At 37.9% G+C, this 17,210-nt stretch overlaps 2 protein-coding genes and 1 long non-coding RNA gene across 3 annotated transcripts; 1 reads left to right on the forward strand and 2 right to left on the reverse strand.

The window, feature by feature from the left end:
- Nucleotides 1-1,070: 1,070 nt before the first annotated feature.
- LOC131787006 (uncharacterized) lies at nucleotides 1,071-5,265 on the reverse strand. The gene is made up of 2 exons (XM_059104075.2): nucleotides 5,244-5,265; nucleotides 1,071-2,476 (listed from the first exon to the last, which is right to left on the reverse strand). Exons 1-2 carry the CDS (start codon nucleotides 5,262-5,264, stop codon nucleotides 1,733-1,735), a joined length of 765 nt encoding a protein of 254 aa, XP_058960058.2. The 5' UTR covers nucleotide 5,265; the 3' UTR covers nucleotides 1,071-1,732.
- Nucleotides 5,266-5,353: 88 nt separating this feature from the next.
- LOC131787002 (bleomycin hydrolase) lies at nucleotides 5,354-12,517 on the forward strand. The gene is made up of 8 exons (XM_059104069.2): nucleotides 5,354-5,523; nucleotides 6,540-6,920; nucleotides 7,702-7,794; nucleotides 7,980-8,135; nucleotides 9,054-9,206; nucleotides 9,940-10,007; nucleotides 10,510-10,627; nucleotides 11,192-12,517. Exons 1-8 carry the CDS (start codon nucleotides 5,356-5,358, stop codon nucleotides 11,501-11,503), a joined length of 1,449 nt encoding a protein of 482 aa, XP_058960052.2. The 5' UTR covers nucleotides 5,354-5,355; the 3' UTR covers nucleotides 11,504-12,517.
- Nucleotides 12,518-13,117: 600 nt separating this feature from the next.
- Nucleotides 13,118-16,968, reverse strand: LOC131787015 (uncharacterized). The gene is made up of 5 exons (XR_009340430.2): nucleotides 16,709-16,968; nucleotides 16,515-16,555; nucleotides 15,372-15,414; nucleotides 14,651-14,689; nucleotides 13,118-13,274 (listed from the first exon to the last, which is right to left on the reverse strand). It is a non-coding gene; the product is annotated as an uncharacterized lncRNA (long non-coding RNA).
- Nucleotides 16,969-17,210: the final 242 nt, after the last annotated feature.

The following is a 17,210-nucleotide window of genomic DNA, read 5'->3' on the forward strand; positions in this document are numbered from 1 at the left end:
TCCAATCTCGAGCCTAGGTTGACAAGCTGCCAAAATGACCCTCGAGATTGGTTGGCTTCCCGTTTGCAAATCATGTCACGCTCCCCAGTCATGGTCACACAAGTCTAATAAAATAAAACTGCATGTAATTGCCCTATGTGGATATATTTGATTTTGACTGCGCGATTACAGCGATATCGACTTGACATATTTCTATATATTATTGTGGCGCTACTCGCTGCCTCTTTTTGTACTTCATTGCAGACATGACAGTATAAATGAGGAAGACGTATACGCGCTGTTTGTAATTACAACCTTACAACATTTTGCTATTTCCAAAATGACTTGATATTCCTTGAATCTCAGGGTGATCATTTTTTGTTCGAAGCTAAGAGTTTGAAGTCACAATTTGTATCATTACTCATTCGAAATAAGATCATGAGAGAATTTCCATACATCAACTTAATACAGCGAAATCCGCAACTGTCACACTGACCAAAACAAAGGCGTGGTATCGGGAAGACCCTTCTCCCTTTCATAGTATTTCAGCTACAAAGCCTTCCGTTGAGAGACTTCCTTTTTGAAAATAGATATATTTTAATGTTTTTTTTATATTTGTAATTGATTGGAAATGAGACGAAAAGAAACTAGATGAATGTCGGTATCTGAGCAATTGTGCACCTACCCATCCCCTAATCCAACAGCAGTTGACTGATAACAAATTTGGGTTAATGTTGGGCAAGGGGAGGGGTAGGTGCGCGGTTTCTCCGATACTGAATTTGCACTCGTGATTGAAGATTCCAAGTGTATTTATCTTCATGCCTCTACAATTGAAACTCTGTTAGTTCATTCGCTTTATATAGGCAAATCTGATGCGTAAGCTTTTCATTATTTGCCACAGCGATTTATTGTTGATAACCAGGTTATGGTTACTTGGCGAAGCGACTGACGTAATTGCATGCTTGCTTGCACACTGCCATGTGAAAAAATTGTTACAACGAAAGTCTTGCCTACCGAGGCGTATGTTTAGTATTGCTGTACGTTACGTTCAATGCGCACCAAATATAATACTGTGCTCAGCAAAATGTTTCAGATGAAATCAGTGCACTTTATTCTAATCATTTGCAACCAGAGATATAGATGAAAACAAACGGTACAGTATATCAACATGTAGATGTCACGGAAATGTGACTTGAATTCAACAGCAAATTAAATTAATTAAATCTCACAACTGTTCTCGTCAACGAGCTGTTTGTAAACTAGCTTCCCTTGAAGACTATTTTGAATGTTGCGAATGCCTGCTTCAGCAAATGAAAAACCTCCATCTACAGGGAGATTATATTTTCATTAACATATCCATAAAAAGCGAGAAACAACATTTGAAACTAAATATATAGATGAAAACAAACGGAATAAACATGAACATACATGCCACGGAAATGTGCTCATTCTGATATATTCCGCTTTGTCTTGAGACTTGAATTCGATAGCAAATTATATCCCACAACTGTTCTCGTCAATAAAAAAACTAGCTTCCCTTGAAGACTATTTTGAACGTTGCGGATACCTGCTTCAGTAACTAAAAACCGTCATCTACAGGGAGATTGTGTTTACGTTAACATATCCATTCAAATTACAAACGTTACGGTGTTTACGAGAGGTTGCATCAAAATAACGTCACGTTTTTTTTTTTGTCATGCAACGACCCACAGATTTACAACTTTTTATGCAAGCATAAAGTTAACCAGATTGTTCAAGACAATATTGGTGAAATTTCTGCGATTTCCTGCTCTCCTCCGTCGTTATTTTCATTTGGATTTGGTCTGATGAGTTCCTTCCAAGGAAGGTATAACACGAGAAAGCTGGTAGATGACACAACAAGTATTATCTGTATGCTCAAGACCCAGATGTCCGACTTAAAGTCAATACTTACATGGATGACGTTTGAAGCTATTAGAAGCATCAAAACGCTCACTAGTATCAACACAATCATTGTGCTCCATTGTATTCCTTTCAGAACTCTTGTTGTTTTAACCATAAGAATTCCACTAGTGACCACATTAAAGGCAAACAAGAAAAGCTTGAATGCTCCATAGCTTGCACCTGTGGCCACTCCAATATCGACAACAAGTTTGTAGCAGACAACCGGGATGGTCCCATTCTGAACGGCAGGACTACTGCAGTTCACAGAATCGTGTGGCCCAACTTTTCCTGCGATGCGTGCGTAGCAAACCCTTGTTGTGTCGTTTTCATCGCAGCTATGGCTTACCTCGAGCAGAAGAAGCTGCCAAAACATGGTCCCCACAACATAGGCTAACATAACAAGCGACAACGAAAACCCGTTTAAAGTCTTTGACAAGGTTTCTTTATCGGCCGCTAAATCAATGCCTTTTAACAGAAACACTGTCTCTCCGGAACCATCAGCCTTCTGCTCCTCTTTGAAAATGTCGCTGAACACGTTTTTAAGGACGAAGCGCTGGATACTTCTGGCATGGTTCTTAAAGAATAACCATATAAGCAAAAGGGCAATCAGCACAGAGAGTGTAACGAGAAGGAAAGGTGTCAATATGAGAAACGTAATGTAATCAGTCGGCCCCCACATGACAGAATACCATGAGGTACGCGCTACACGTTTCAATGAATGGCTTGATGAATGAACCTCGTTGAATATGATTATGCAAACCTCGTTTCGATTGAATCCCTGCAAACCGTATCGGAGGGATATTACTCGCTGAGTGTGGTGAGCTACTGAGTCAAGATACCATGCGTTAAAACTTTAATGTTACGTTTATCACCGACGCAAGGAACTCTCTTTGTAGTATTGGACAACGCAGAAAAGGGAATAAAGAAATTTTACGAAAGGTGTTGAAATACAAGATAACACTTGAACCCGAGACAAACAAACAGAAGAAAATGATGCACTACTGTCGGCTTAGATAAAAGTGTCGAGTAATCTTGTCCTCAGGTTAAACGTTTGCAAGATAAAGACGCAAAGTGGAAGGCATGTCGTCGGTGCAAGGTAATAAAAGAAAAATCAGTGCTCTTCTTCACGCTTGAATTCTTTGTAGGGAGCCGAATCGCCCTCAAGCAAAACTGGAATGTCAGCTTGTCAAAGGAACGATATGCAATATGTTAGCCGTTGGAGTACTGTCAATCATTAGTCAGAATAGAAATCCGGCTCTACAAATAAGCAAATTCAAATAACCATTGCTCTAAATGCTCAGTGATAAAGCCAGTCCGACGGAAAAGTGTCACTCATTTTATGGAAGAAATTCCTTCTTCTCTCGCCAAAATTTTCATTTTCACAGATAAATCATCACTCAAAAGACTTAAATGATATAGAAATCGGAGACAATCGAAATGGAATCTTTAATTAAGATTATAAACAACCTCAGGCTGAGAAGACAAAATTGTGAGTAAACGATCTTTTGTGCATGAAACAAGCTTTGTATGTTGGAAAGCTTTAACGATTTTGTGCTTTAAGGTTAGAATGAAGCTACATTTTGTTGAAAACTGTCAATTTTGTTTTGTTTCGCGATAATTGCTACGCTCTGCAGATCAAGGTTCTCAAATGACTGAATGACTGGAATGACCGGCTTGTCGAATATTTTTCAGAAATTTTAATAAATTGAGGCAAGCTATTCCATTCAAAACTATCATATGTCGAGGAGAAACTGCTAGGCGATCCTGGGAAGATTTAACACTTTCATGTCTAACGCTCGTTTTACGCTGGGCTAAGGATCAACATCCGTGATTTCATTCAGAAGCCAACTTCAATTGCGTTACATAGGGAAGGATATCCTGGTCAGGAATCCGCCAACTGTTGTGAACAATGCACAAGTTCAACTTCAAAAAGGGAACTACCACCATCCTTCATCACGAAGAGGGCCAATTATGCAGACTCCAGCACGGAATCTGCTGTACTTTACTAATAAAGTTCTTTGCACGGCGTATATGGTATTCTAATGACAATATACAACAAAAATGTGCACAAAATGCAACAATATAGTGTCGGAATGACCACCTACCTCGTTTTCAGTACGAGGGTTACTTATAATTTATGAACCTTTCCATCACTTCGCTACAAACCTTTGCGTGGGCTTAACTACCATTAACAGCTCAAGATATCATCATGAATTTAAACTTGTATGGTCTTCTCACCGCATCACCACCTTTCTCGTTACTTTGATTCCCCCTATGAACTGCAGGCGCTGCTGTTCGAAATGGAACCATACACGTAATTCGTTACAAGATCGTTTTCAATTTTGGAGTTGCCATTGGTGCAAGCTATGGAGCATTCAAGCTTTCTTTGTTGGATGTTAATTTGGGCGCAATCGGATTGTTGATGATTGCAAATCCAAAAAATTTAAGGGCGACACAATTCGTTGTCGGATTTCTGTTTGTTACCGGGGCTATTTCGATGATAGCTGTCAGAGCCATCATTCCTTCGGTTGCTATCTTTTTGTCAAATGACCTAACTACTTTCTTCTAGAGCAAGCAAGCGGCTTCATGTGCCTTATTCCCTAGAACAACCTTATCGTGCTGAATATCGCAAATATTGACGCGAAATACATAAGCTTAGAAATCTTGCTACAAATACAGACGCAAGCTAAACGGTATTGTTTTGTCTACTGTGTAAAGCGTAATTAGCATATTTTGTGTTTACATTTAACAAAGACATCATGCAGATGCTAGTCATTCGTATTTGGACAGTGTACAAGTCGTATCGAATAAAACTCGCTTCTTCGGCATTATACCTCGATGTGTCCTAACTGTCAAAAATCATAGAACCAACGGGAACACTGAAAGTCAGATCTGTCGCGTAGAAGTGGGATCTTTGAAAAACCGCGCGCACGGCATGATCCAAGCATCGGAAGCGAACAATTTCGGCGGAATGTATTCAAAACGTGCAAGCAAAGATGCATTGGCAGTTTTTTTGAAAACGACTGTCTGTATCATCTTATACGTATGGGGTCAGAGAGATTTCTGTCAATAAAAAAAGTTTCAAGGGAAGACTGTCTATCAGTTATCTCCAATGTAATTATTTCGAGTTTTAATTCAACAGCCGAGAAGTACCTTTGCAGTAAAACTCATAAATTCGCCAACAGCAAAAATATTTAAGCAATGTGTTTATGTTTTCAAGAAAAGTGAGCCATGGGTTAGGAAACAAGACTGAATAATCTCTTAGTACAAACGAATTAGCGTCGTCAACTAAAAAAGGGTATCAACGATGGTCTATCAAAGAACGTTACTTGAACACTTACCACATCTGAATCCATAGCCATCCATTACCAGTCTTCTTTGGAGCCTTTTTGACACGGCTGCAGAGGACTGGAAAAGGCTGGAGACAAAATAAGTTTTTCTTGAGATCTTAACATGGCGAACAGTGGGGTGGAAACGGATCTTTTGTCCGAAATACAGAACGCTTTTCTCAGCGAAAAACAAAATCTTGTAGTTCAAAACGTTGGAACTCAATATGATCCAGTCGAAGTTTGTCTGGACAGAAGTGTGGCCGAAACAGTCAATCATGTCTTCAAACACAAGGTAAGAGAAACGGACGAACGCTCTCGGGTACAGTTTGTACCTATTTATGTTCCGGATGATACGAGTATTGTAGCTTAATTATTGCGCCTGGCTTTGAACCAATCGCACGTTTACACTGTCTGCTGCAAAATTTTTTATTTTTTTTTAATTTAAAAAGTATTTTGATTGCCCATTTTTTTAGTTTTAAACTTTGACTCGTTGAAATTCCCGGCCACGACCAACGTAGGTTCGTTGCGTTATCAGTAATCATGTGTGTTGCTTGAGGGATTAATTTCACTCAGGAATTTCTCATTTTCATGCCTGTTAGTACCTTTAGAGTCATTTGAGATAAGGCATCAAAACCCCAGTGAAGTGAATGTGATTTGATGTTTGGGTGATTGGCATACATTGCACGATTATTTCTTTAGGACTCGATGTATATTTGAGTCAGTCAGTTGCATCATTAAGGTTTGTGAAGGACCCTCAACCAACTGTGATAAATCGCATTTTTCCCCATACTCTTTTTTTTATGAAGATGGGGAGAGATTTCATACCTGAAACTCAACACTAATTTGGATTTTTGTCAGAATTAGTAGTTATTTATTACTGGTTGCAGGTACCAGTTTTGAAGAGAGTTTTTCTCCAAACAACAAAGATATTCGTGAGATATTTTGTTCCTGGTGCCATTCTTTGAGATTGGAACATTATGCCTTATATCATAAAAATTCTTAGCCCTTTCATTTCCAAAATCTCATTAGTTTATCTCCTCACTGTCTTCCATAAAATTCTTAATGAGTTAGTTTGGAGAATTCTGTATTAGATCAATTAATAATCCTCTTCTTTATATTTTTGTTTATCCCAATCACTTCTCTGCTTGATATTGTACTGGTATTATAAGGATAAATTCTGTTTTGGTCACTCAGGGGACTTTTAAAAGGTTCAGTGTGATTTGATTTTATGTTGGATATATTGAAATGTGAATGAGTAAGTGTGTTTTAGATGTTAAGGATAAAATACATACTTTATTAATATTTCAGGTCAATGAAGTTAAACCAGTAACAAACCAAAGGGCATCTGGACGATGCTGGATATTTGCATTTTTGAATGCAATTCGCCAAAAATTTGTGCAACACTTTAACCTGGAAGACTTTGAGTTTAGTCAACAGTTTCTCTACTTCTGGGACAGAATTGAAAGGTCATATTTTTTCATAAATACTTATGAAGAACTGGCTCGCAAAGGGGAAGAACCTGATGGGCGATTGATGATGTTTCTTTTGTCCAACCCTTTAAATGATGGTGGTCAGTGGGACATGCTTATCAACCTGGTGGAAAAGTATGGCCTGGTGCCAAAGGCAGTCTGGCCTGAAGCATTTACATCTAACAGGTCCATGAGATTCAGGAGGATAATCAATCACAAGGTATGCTATAAAAAACACAAAACTATGGTATGATCTCAAAGTTTGAAATCATGACCCCCACTTTTTCTATGAATTCAACATATTAATGATATAGCAGAGACAAAAAGGAATTCAAGTCAGGGGGTGTTGAGGAAATTTGGAAAGGGTTCCAGATGCAGAAACATCTTGAAGGGTCTTTCTTTCCCCAGCTTCATTTGAATTGAATATTAAAACTGAATTTGTCCATTGCCATGGACTGATCTTGCCCACTTGAGCTACTGACATCTGTACAGTCATGTAAGAACAGCTAGAGATGCATTGAAATCATTAGGAATTGAGAAGAAAGAGGGAGTTGTTGCACATAATTGGCCCATTCCATGCAGTAGTTAAGTAATTTCATATAACTGAAAGTCACAATGCATATGGAAGACAGTGTCAAATTGAGGGTGCTAAGAGGATGTTTCACATGACATGCACCACATAAGTTATAAAAGGACAATGATGTTGAAGTTTTTTTCCTGATTCACATGGAACAATTATACATACAATCACATACATATATCACAAGTTATATCATTTTTAAATAATGACTTCCCACATTAGCTGATAGACTCAGCATTCACTCTGTGAAAATAATCTCTTGTGAGAATCCAAATGATGAACTAAGAAAAAAATAATGAAACAGCCACAAGAAATGTATACAAAATGTTTCCTTTGCTGTCATGCCTTGGTAGATGAAAAAATCTTATCTTTCCACCATCCTGGTATCAAGCTTGCCCATGACTTAATGTTGTCTTTGCAGCTGCGAGAATATGCTGTGCAGCTTAAAGAACTGGTGGACAAGAAATGCAGTGAGGAGGAAATGAAACAAGCTAAGAAGAAAATGATGACAGAGGTGAAAAAAGTCATTTCTGTCTTGTCCTAGTTTACACCTTTGAGCTTCTTTTGATCAGATTCTCTCCAGGTTGATGTTGATAATAAAGATGCAGTGATTATTGATGTACCACAAGGACAGAGATTCTAATGGAAAGTTCTACTTATTTTGCTTATTCCATTTTTTTTTTTTTTTTACAATCTTAGGTATATAGGATAACAAGCATATGCCTTGGCACTCCACCCAAGAATTTTGAGTGGGAGTATATTGACAAAAGTAAAAAATATTGCAAACTTTCAGGATTAACTCCGCTTCAATTTTACAATGAGCATGTCAAACCAGTTTACAACCCGCTTGACAAGGTATGCAATGCACTTGTATATGGACAATGATATGTTTAGCTCTTCCGATTGATCACCCCTGAATCACATAGTAAGGTCAAGAGAATGAAGAAAATGATCACCAACTAAAGATGCTTTAGATTGTAAAACAAATTCTCCTCGTCAGCACCTTCAGAAATGTATAGAGAACAGTATGGAGAATATGCATGCTGATGTTAGGGTGTAAAGGGTTAATTGCTATACAGTCCAGTTTAAATGAATCATGTTCTGTGATAGAGCTTCTAGGTTACAGACTGGTTAACCTAAGCTTATTGTTTATTTAATTGTTATAATTCAGATCTTCATTATTGATTCTTAGCTTTTGATAACAGATCAGTGTTTATCACAATTTTGTTTTCTTCTTCAATAAACCAATGTCTTTTATGATTATAAAAATGGAAAGATTACTTTCTATTGAAGATTTTTCCCCAGACCCTAGCAATGCAACAGGAGATATACTGGCCCTAATGTTAACAAATGAACTTAACCCTTTTACCCTCATATCAAATTTGTTATTCTCCTTACTGTCAACCATACAATCTTGTTATGTTAGTTCAGAGAATTTAGTATTGAATCAACTAATTACCCCCAAATTGATATTTTCCTTTATTCTCGTCACTTACCTGGTTGATATTGTATTGATATTGTTGGGAGAAATTCTGTCTTGGTCACTCGGTCACTCGTGAGAGTTAAAGGATTAAAAGAGAACCAGTTGAGAAAGGATTTCACAGATTGAAAATGACCAAATCGGAAAAAATTGTACAACATTTTGTCATGATGAACGGAATGTGCTAATTTAGTTCCTTCAAGATAACCCTCACTGACCCTCCAGAGATCTTACCAATATTGTAGGCTTTAACCACTAGGTGATTTGATCTTTGTTACATACATGTATTACAGGTGTGCCTAGTGAACGACCCTCGAAATCCTTACAACAAACTGCTGACAGTAGAGTACCTCAGTAATATGGTGAATGGACGGCGTGTCTTATACAATAATCAACCTGTGGAAGTTCTCAAGAAGTTGACAGCTGCGTCTCTTAAGGACAACGAGGTAAGGGATATGATATGTTTCCTTCTCTAAATGCACAAGTCAAGGGCTGCCTCTTGTTACCACTGTTGGTTTATTTACAGGCCCTTTTTGAATTTTGTTGTTTTTTTTCCCCTTGTAATGAACTAGTTGGCTAATGCATAAATTTGTTAGGAGTGTGCCATCAACCAATCAGAAAGTGGGCTGTGAGATAGTTTACTCACTCTGGTTGGCAGACGGAACTCAGTATTTATTTCAGTTTCCCCTCTTGCAGGGCCAGTCAATAAACTTAGAAAAGTAGTTATTTCCTTGATGTACAGTGTATTAAGTATGCTGTTTGATTCTTTACCATGAGGAGATGTTTGGATAAATTGGTATGCCAGAGGGAACAGCCTTGTTGCAAAAAAGTCTGATTAAAAGAAAAAAATGGACTACAAGGCAAAATGTTTCCCAGGTTGTGAGCAGTCACCAATTGACTATTAGAGGTTTTTTTTCGTGAGCTGTTGTCACACATGAAGAACAACATGACTGCTATTAAAGTATTCTTGTCAATGGAAGTCAATTTTCTGTTGGTTTGGGAACCAGCTATTTTTTTTTTTTTTAATTATCAGTTTCGTACTTTTTTATTTGGAACTCTTAAGCACTGTGCACGTAAAGGTATAGTTAAGATAGTTTGTAGAGCATTGGCAAACACAACTTTCCAGTAAATCTCATTGCCTTTTTGAAGAAATTAACTAGTACTTTGTCTTTTCTTCAGGCAGTTTGGTTTGGATGTGATGTTGACAAACATTTTGAAAGAAAGATTGGAGCACTTCATTTGGACATGTAAGTTTACAACGTTACTTTCATATTTACTTCTTTATCCGCAGTTCACATGTATGATTTTCATATAATCTCAGTTATTTATTTATCACTTCATAGGTTTATTGTTGGCTTGTTGGCTCAGTTGGTAGAGCACTGCGCCGGTATCGCAGAGGTCATGTGTCCAAATCCCGTACAAGACTGAACTTTTTTCAGGCTTTATTTCCGTTACTGCTCAATTAGTGTTCATTACTGTGAATATCGCTTTCGTATTCACCTCTTTATTAATTCTTCTTAATTGATTTTCATATATTCAAAGTTATTAGTGACATTCTTTTTTAGAAAGTTTGTTTTTGTGGCGTTAGAGAGTAAAACGACATGTTTCATATATAGAAAGATAAATAAATTAAGAAAGTTTATCAATAAGTTGATTATTTTTTTTTCTATACGTTGTTACACGGTTTCTGTCACTTTCTCTGTCTCTAGAAGCTTGACACTGTATATTTCCTGTTTTTTTCCTCTGCAGTCATAGCTATGAGTTGACATTTGGCATTTCCATGAAGTATTTAAACAAAGCTCAGCGTTTGCTGTATGGTGGATCGCTCATGACCCATGCTATGGTGTTCACTGGATTTTCCTGGGAGGTGAGGATTGTCTGTTCCAAGCTTTCAGTTAGAAAAACAGCTGCGCGATAGCAAACAGCGGGACAGTATCGGCGGAGCGAAAAAACACGGCGGGGCTGGGTCGGATCATATGACGTTCGTCGATCGACCTGACCCGAATCCCCTTCGTCTTTTTTTGTCCGTCGCTACTATAGCACTCCGTTTTACTTCCTAAACATCTGAACCATGCAACGGTGAGGAGCAAAACAAGGATGCAGTGAACTCTATGTACAAAACTGTTCTTGGACTTTTAATCCTCTCTTTGCCTCACGTCGACAAAGTGTTGAAATGTGTGGAGAGAAAGATAGCTCACAAAAGTGACCATGGTAAATTTTATTTCTTTAAAGCAGCATGGCGTACTTTCAAGAGAAGAGGTAGAAGAGACATTGTAAGGAGGAAATGATAAGGATAGAGAAATAGGGTAAAAAGTTTGCGTGGGAAAACACTTGCTCTCAATTAAGACTGAAAAATCTGAAAAATGAACTACAAGAAGTCTTGGAGGAATATAATCGCCTTTTACAATTTGTTCTTTCCTTGGATTTTCAGGAAAACACCAAAACTACAGACACTGAAGATCCTTTAAAACTAGTAGAGGAAGGTGCTGCAGTGGACATTAAAACCATGAAATGGCGTGTGGAGAATTCCTGGGGTGATGAGAAAGATAAGCCAGGCTACCTTATGATGACGGACAGCTGGTACTCAGAATATGTCTATGAGGTTGTTATAGACAAGAAATATGTTCCGGATGATGTGTTGGGTGTCCTGCAACAGGAACCAATAGTGCTGCCTGCTTGGGATCCAATGGGGTCCCTGGCGTGTGTTTCGTGTGACAATGAGGTACAAATATCTCATTTGTAATAATTAGTAATGATCCCTTGTATTGATAAGTTTGTATGGCACGTTTTCATAGTATTTAGAAAATATGTATCTCATTTGTGATGATTAGATAATTCACTATTATTCTTATTGATAATATTGTAACGCACGTTTTTATGATATGCAGCAAATGTTGAGTGGATAGAGGGTGATCTCATAATTATTTTCCTGGGCGTTCCGGCTGACGATTACATGCCACGTATTTGATCGAATAAGCGCCCACGCGAATAAGCGCCCTTCACGGAACAAGCGCCCACCCCTCCGGCTATAATGTCAAATAAGCGCCCCCCTCCCCCTCCTCCCTCACTTTCTTTAAAAAAAAGTAGGGATTCAAGAATATCTAGCCATGAAAATTCAAGAAGGAAAGTAACTTGGAAGGCAAGTTTTAACTTTTTTTGTCGAGATAACAAAATAAAGGTAAACAAGTTTACATTTCAGAACTTTGCGTCACGGACTTTTACACTGAGTTCAGGTGGTGATAGACCAAACAACTTCAACATTCTTCGAGATAGATAGCTCCTTGGTACTGGAAAAAAAAACTGCTTCACATTTTGACTTCAGATCGTATAAGCCCCTTGGTTTCTGGAGAACCCTTGCCATTTATTAAAATATTGTTTTTAACAAGTATTGTAAAATTACTAATTTCGTGACGTCATTTTATGTTTTCTCTCCCTGTGAAAATTGTGTTTAAAATATCATTACCGTAAAGAATACATGTTGTTCTTTCAGACAGTAAAAAATAAGAGATCAATAGGAAAAGATGTAAGTACGAGACCTGCAATGTAGATGGTAATATCGGATGAAAAAGGAGAATTATAGTGAAGCAGCTGACCGAAGCATTATTGCGAAACATGGTGGCCTTTGGCTCGATTTAACCGATATCGAAGTCGTTCGGAACCAAATTCAGACAAACCTACGGCTCTCAGCCTATATCAGAGTTTTGTAGTTAAAAAAAAAAAAACAGCTTTCTTGTGAGAACCAGATGTTGACAATGAATGCATTGTTAGGGACTGAGTAATTGGCATGCTGACTGCAGTAATAAAACTGGAAAAAATGATTGCTTTTTAAGCACATACTCGGGTGGATTTGTAATTACTTATAGTTTTACCTGATTGCAGTTTAGGCTGTGGGATGTCTGTCTTTTCTTTATCTTTTATACAATTTTTTCCTGATTGAATTTTCTACCCTTGGTGATGAAAATTGTATTTATTTGATTATGTTATATGACCGATAATTGACGGTTGTAGCTACAAGCTGTCGTGAGCAAGGATTCTCTAAGGTAGATCTGTAGGGGGCCATGAAATCGTCATTTCTGCCCCTGTCGTTTAACAGTTGGTAATCATGGACTGTAATTGTACCAACGCTGGTACCCATAAGCTCCCAGCTCGGTTTTTTTTTTTTTTTCTTTTTTTTTTACCTTCTCCCTCTTCAGTCCCTAAAAAAGCGTGTGAGGAATGCTCGGCCGAAGGTGCTATTTGCCCCCCAAAACAGTGAACTTGTACCTCTCAGTCATGAGATGCTAATGATGTTGTACGTTTGTGTTTGAGGAAAAAAAAAACAACTGCATATCGATAATAAAAAGAGAAACTTCTGTCACTAAATTGTCATTAATGCTTTATTTGTGCCCTAGACTACATGTTCAGTCGAAATAACAGAGTATACTGGCAACTTCAAATCTATCCTCTGAAGCTTGTCTCTCGTTGACGATTGAAGTAACTTGTGCCTCCTTCGCCACCTTGCTTTGCTTAGAGCGCTGAAACATAATGATAATGTTAATTTTAAAATTAATTTGTTTAAGTAAAACTGTGGAATGAGTAAATAGTAACAGTACAATATAATAGCGGAGCTCGCAGAGCGTAGCCCCATAATTATACAAAATAGTAACCCATCAAGCCGAAAAAATTTGGATGTACGACCGTACGACTGTACAAGGTGCTACTTTTGACATGTGTGGTCAACTGTACCGCGGGCACGCCAACGCCTCGGCTTTGTTCAGTAGTCCAGTGGTCAGTGCACTGTCCAAAGGTGCCGCGCTCTACCAGCTGAGATAACAAGCCCACTGGGAGCTGGTCACTACGTTGGTTCCAAATATATTGTAGATTAAGAAATGAATATGGAAGCGATCAGTTGGTAGAGCACTGCACCGGTATCGCACGGGTCATAAGTTCAAATCCCTACGGGCCTGAATTTTTTTCAGGCCTATTTTTGTCACTACTACTTAAGTTTGGTGTTCATTACTGCGAAGATCGCTTCCATATTCATTTCACTATCCGTAGTTCACATTTACAGTATTTAGTATAACCATAATAACAATGATGACATTATAACCACTAACAGTGATAATAATTAATGATGATAGTAGGCTTGATCAGAGCATTCAAGGATGATAAAATTCCTGTTTCAACCTAATTAAAAGTTCATTTTTAGCGAGAATTCCGGTAATTTTGCTTCAACTCTTTTCGTACGGAATGTGTTTTAAGCACAGTTTCGTGCTGAGACGTTGGGGTCATTAAGGCACTGAATCATTCATGCTCAAAATTTACAAAAATTATTTCTGTCATGCAGTCAAACTGGAACATTTTCTGGTAATGACGTACTATCTGAACAAGATGCAATGCGACTGCATTATATCTCGTCCGGAATATTTGCTGGTGATGACAAACAGTTTGACAAATTAAAGTTTCTTACGTGTTTCGGCAAAAACGGGGTTACGGATTGTCATCGTGGGTTTATACATTTTCTATATGAGATACAATCGTTTGTGTCACAATGCATTAATTTCGTCGCGTTTCAAATTTATACTGCGAGACCCATTCAGGCGATTTGTATAAGACTTGGAACAGTACCATAGAAATTACAGAAGAATGGATGCCGATGATCAAAAATACAACATCGGAAGTGCCGTGCCACAGCACGCAAGGATAGACATAGCTGGCTGCTTGGCTGCAAATTAATTTAAAGCAATAACGATGGTACTTCTTCTAAAAAAAATGAATCTTTAATATATTCTGACTGGGAATGTTCTCTAGCATAAAAAAAAAACCTGAAGGTATCAGTATTATTTTGTGTAAAAAAAAACCTGTTCACACATAAAGATACACTCGATTATTTTGTGATTATGGTACATACCTAGCCGTAAAGGTAGTGATAATCACCAACTCGTATTTGCTGTTGATACAAATCAAGAGAAACGGAAATAATTTTCTTACTGATCGTTTTTTGAAAAATGAAGAAGAATTGGAGAAAATATCGAGACAGATAACGAGAACTTAAATCATGAGATCTTAGTATCTTTCTTAGTCCTTTGACCCTCAAGAATGACCAGCAACTAATTTCTCCTAACAGTATCACCCCTCAATAGCACATTAAGTTATGAGAATACAAGAAATGATCACCAACTAAAGGAGTTCCTGATTGTTGATCAAATTCTCCTCGTCAGCACCCTAGGGGAACAGAGTGGAGAAAATGCATACTGATGTTGGGGAGAGTTCGTCCTTTTTTCGTCACAGAGCCTTTCAACTAATACTGATCCCAACAGTATGCCAAACACTTGTCACACATGAATTTAGTTTACGGCTTAGCCGAACGTAGCTCACGTAAGACCTCTTTGAAATTTAGCTCCCAGAGCAACTCATCGTTAACTCTCAGAACCTGACGTCTGAATCCTCGAGGGGGAGGGGGGTGGGGGCTTTCTATTAGTTCTTTGATTGGAGGAAAATCGAAGAATCCAAAAAACGCTGGGTCATAGCAAATATTATGAAGCAGATATGATAAAACAACTTATTTCCTGCGCTTTAATGGCTGGTTGACAGGAGCAGTGACAAATACCGAAAAACAATTAATTGCTTACCTCTGTACCGACGGTTTGATCAGACTTAGAAGATGTTGCGTCCCTGAAATGGGTGGTTGAGTAGAACAAAGTTTTGATGATACTCAAGAAAGACATTTCTATTTGAGTTTTAACTATTTGAATAGTTAGAAATATAGAGCATTTATCGCTGAATTTCGAATGCTATCAAGTATTTCTTGATTCGTTTACTGCTTCATTTCGATATATGATCTGTGATTGTCCAGAAAACTTGCGCCTACTACTACTCTATCAGGTGTAAAAATTAAACCAAATGCGACTTGATCACTTGAGTTTTTCCATGCTTCAAAGCGTTTCCTTGTTTTGATTCTGTGTTCTAACTGGCTCCTTGTGATTGGTCGTGGTACTTAATTCTGGTTTCCTGATCTCAGTCAGACTGTGTTGTGTGACCTGTCAGGTTACTTTGTGTTGTGTTTGAGCAGAGAACAACGATTTTAAAGAACGTGAAGGAGCTTTAATTGCTAGATACACAACTGCTTACTTACTTAACTTAACCTAACCCAAAAAACATAGACAACTAATTACATATTTATACTGCCGCTGCATAACATTACGTAATGAAAGGCGATCACAAGTTCACAATACATGATGAACACTGATTTTAGGGCCTATTTACAATCGACACCACACTTTGGGCTTTTACAGAAACTCTTTATGTTGTGAATGTGCAGTGATTCCGGAAGTATGAGTTTACCTGTAATCCGGTTCCTCAATCTTTACCCATCAAGGTTTCCTATTTTGATTAATTTTACCTCCTCTGCTTTATTTCGCATAGAACCCAGCTGATGATTTGAATTCTCTTTCAAGTGGCAATTTTTTCTTTTATGTGTCGCAGGAATAAGAGAAAAATCCTAACTTTTCTCCTTTGAAGGCATAAAAATTTTCAACGAAAGGAAACTTCCCATAACAACCAGTGGCTGCAAGATCCTTCGGGCGTCTAAAAATGGTATGTCTTCTGGAAACATTAGCTGGTTTTCACTGCTGACTGAAAGGAGGTTGTAGCCTTCATATGCCACTTGTCCTACCCAACGTTAACTTCTTTAAGGTTTTGGTTTGCAGTAACCAAACATTATTTGATTGATATACGAGTCTGATCACGTTCAGAAGGCTTCTGCTCCTACTTACCTGTCAGTCGTGGCCTGTTCGGTTTCCACTGTATCTCCCCTCTTGTCAATAAAAAAATTAAAGAAGAAAATAAAATGAGATATTTAGATCAGAATGATCTGCATTCAAAGCTTAGATCACACGGTCCTTTTACGGAACTCAAATAAGTTGAATCAAGATGATTTTGGCGCTCGCGAAACAATGAAAAGTCGTACCTGCAACTTCTGCGTCGATGTGACTTGAAAAACTGCAAGAAGAATGAATAACGCAAAATTGAAAGAAATCGCACGGCGGAACATGATGCCTCTAACGCAAATGCGAAAGAGACAGTCGAAGTTTTTCTGTGAAACGTATGCTGTCTTGAAGCAGTTTTAAAAACTGTTAGTGCACGATAAGTTAAGACTGTATAGAGAAGGTCTCTGAAATAAAGTTATCTATGTGCGAGGATCTTTAAATTAAATTTCTCTGATTCTGTTCAGTCATTTGTTGAGGAGGGACAAACTAATTTAACTATCGATGATGAAACAGAGATATTGAAGGTTCCCTTTGTGAGAATATTCTATACGTTTTTAACTGATATCATTCATTTGCTAACTCTAATATAATTTTGTTAGAAAAGGCCTTTTAACTCAGTAAATAAAACTATGATAGCTGACTGTGCAACTTAAGAAGTTTTGGGTATGCATTGAAACAAGGCCACACGGACAGAATTTTCGA

This window comes from Pocillopora verrucosa, chromosome 2, assembly GCF_036669915.1.
Source record: "Pocillopora verrucosa isolate sample1 chromosome 2, ASM3666991v2, whole genome shotgun sequence".
Lineage (NCBI taxonomy): Eukaryota > Metazoa > Cnidaria > Anthozoa > Scleractinia > Pocilloporidae > Pocillopora > Pocillopora verrucosa.

Coding starts and splice junctions, on each gene's coding strand:
- LOC131787006 (XM_059104075.2), bottom strand. CDS start 5,264: ATGGCTATGGATTCAGATGTG. Junction 2,477..5,243: donor TGGCTATGGATTCAGATGTG/GTAAGTGTTCAA, acceptor TTATTCTTTAAG/AACCATGCCAGAAGTATCCA.
- LOC131787002 (XM_059104069.2), top strand. CDS start 5,356: ATGGCGAACAGTGGGGTGGAAACGGATCTTTTGTCCGAAATACAGAAC. Junction 7,795..7,979: donor AGAAGAAAATGATGACAGAG/GTGAAAAAAGTC, acceptor TTACAATCTTAG/GTATATAGGATAACAAGCAT. Junction 10,008..10,509: donor GGAGCACTTCATTTGGACAT/GTAAGTTTACAA, acceptor TTTCCTCTGCAG/TCATAGCTATGAGTTGACAT.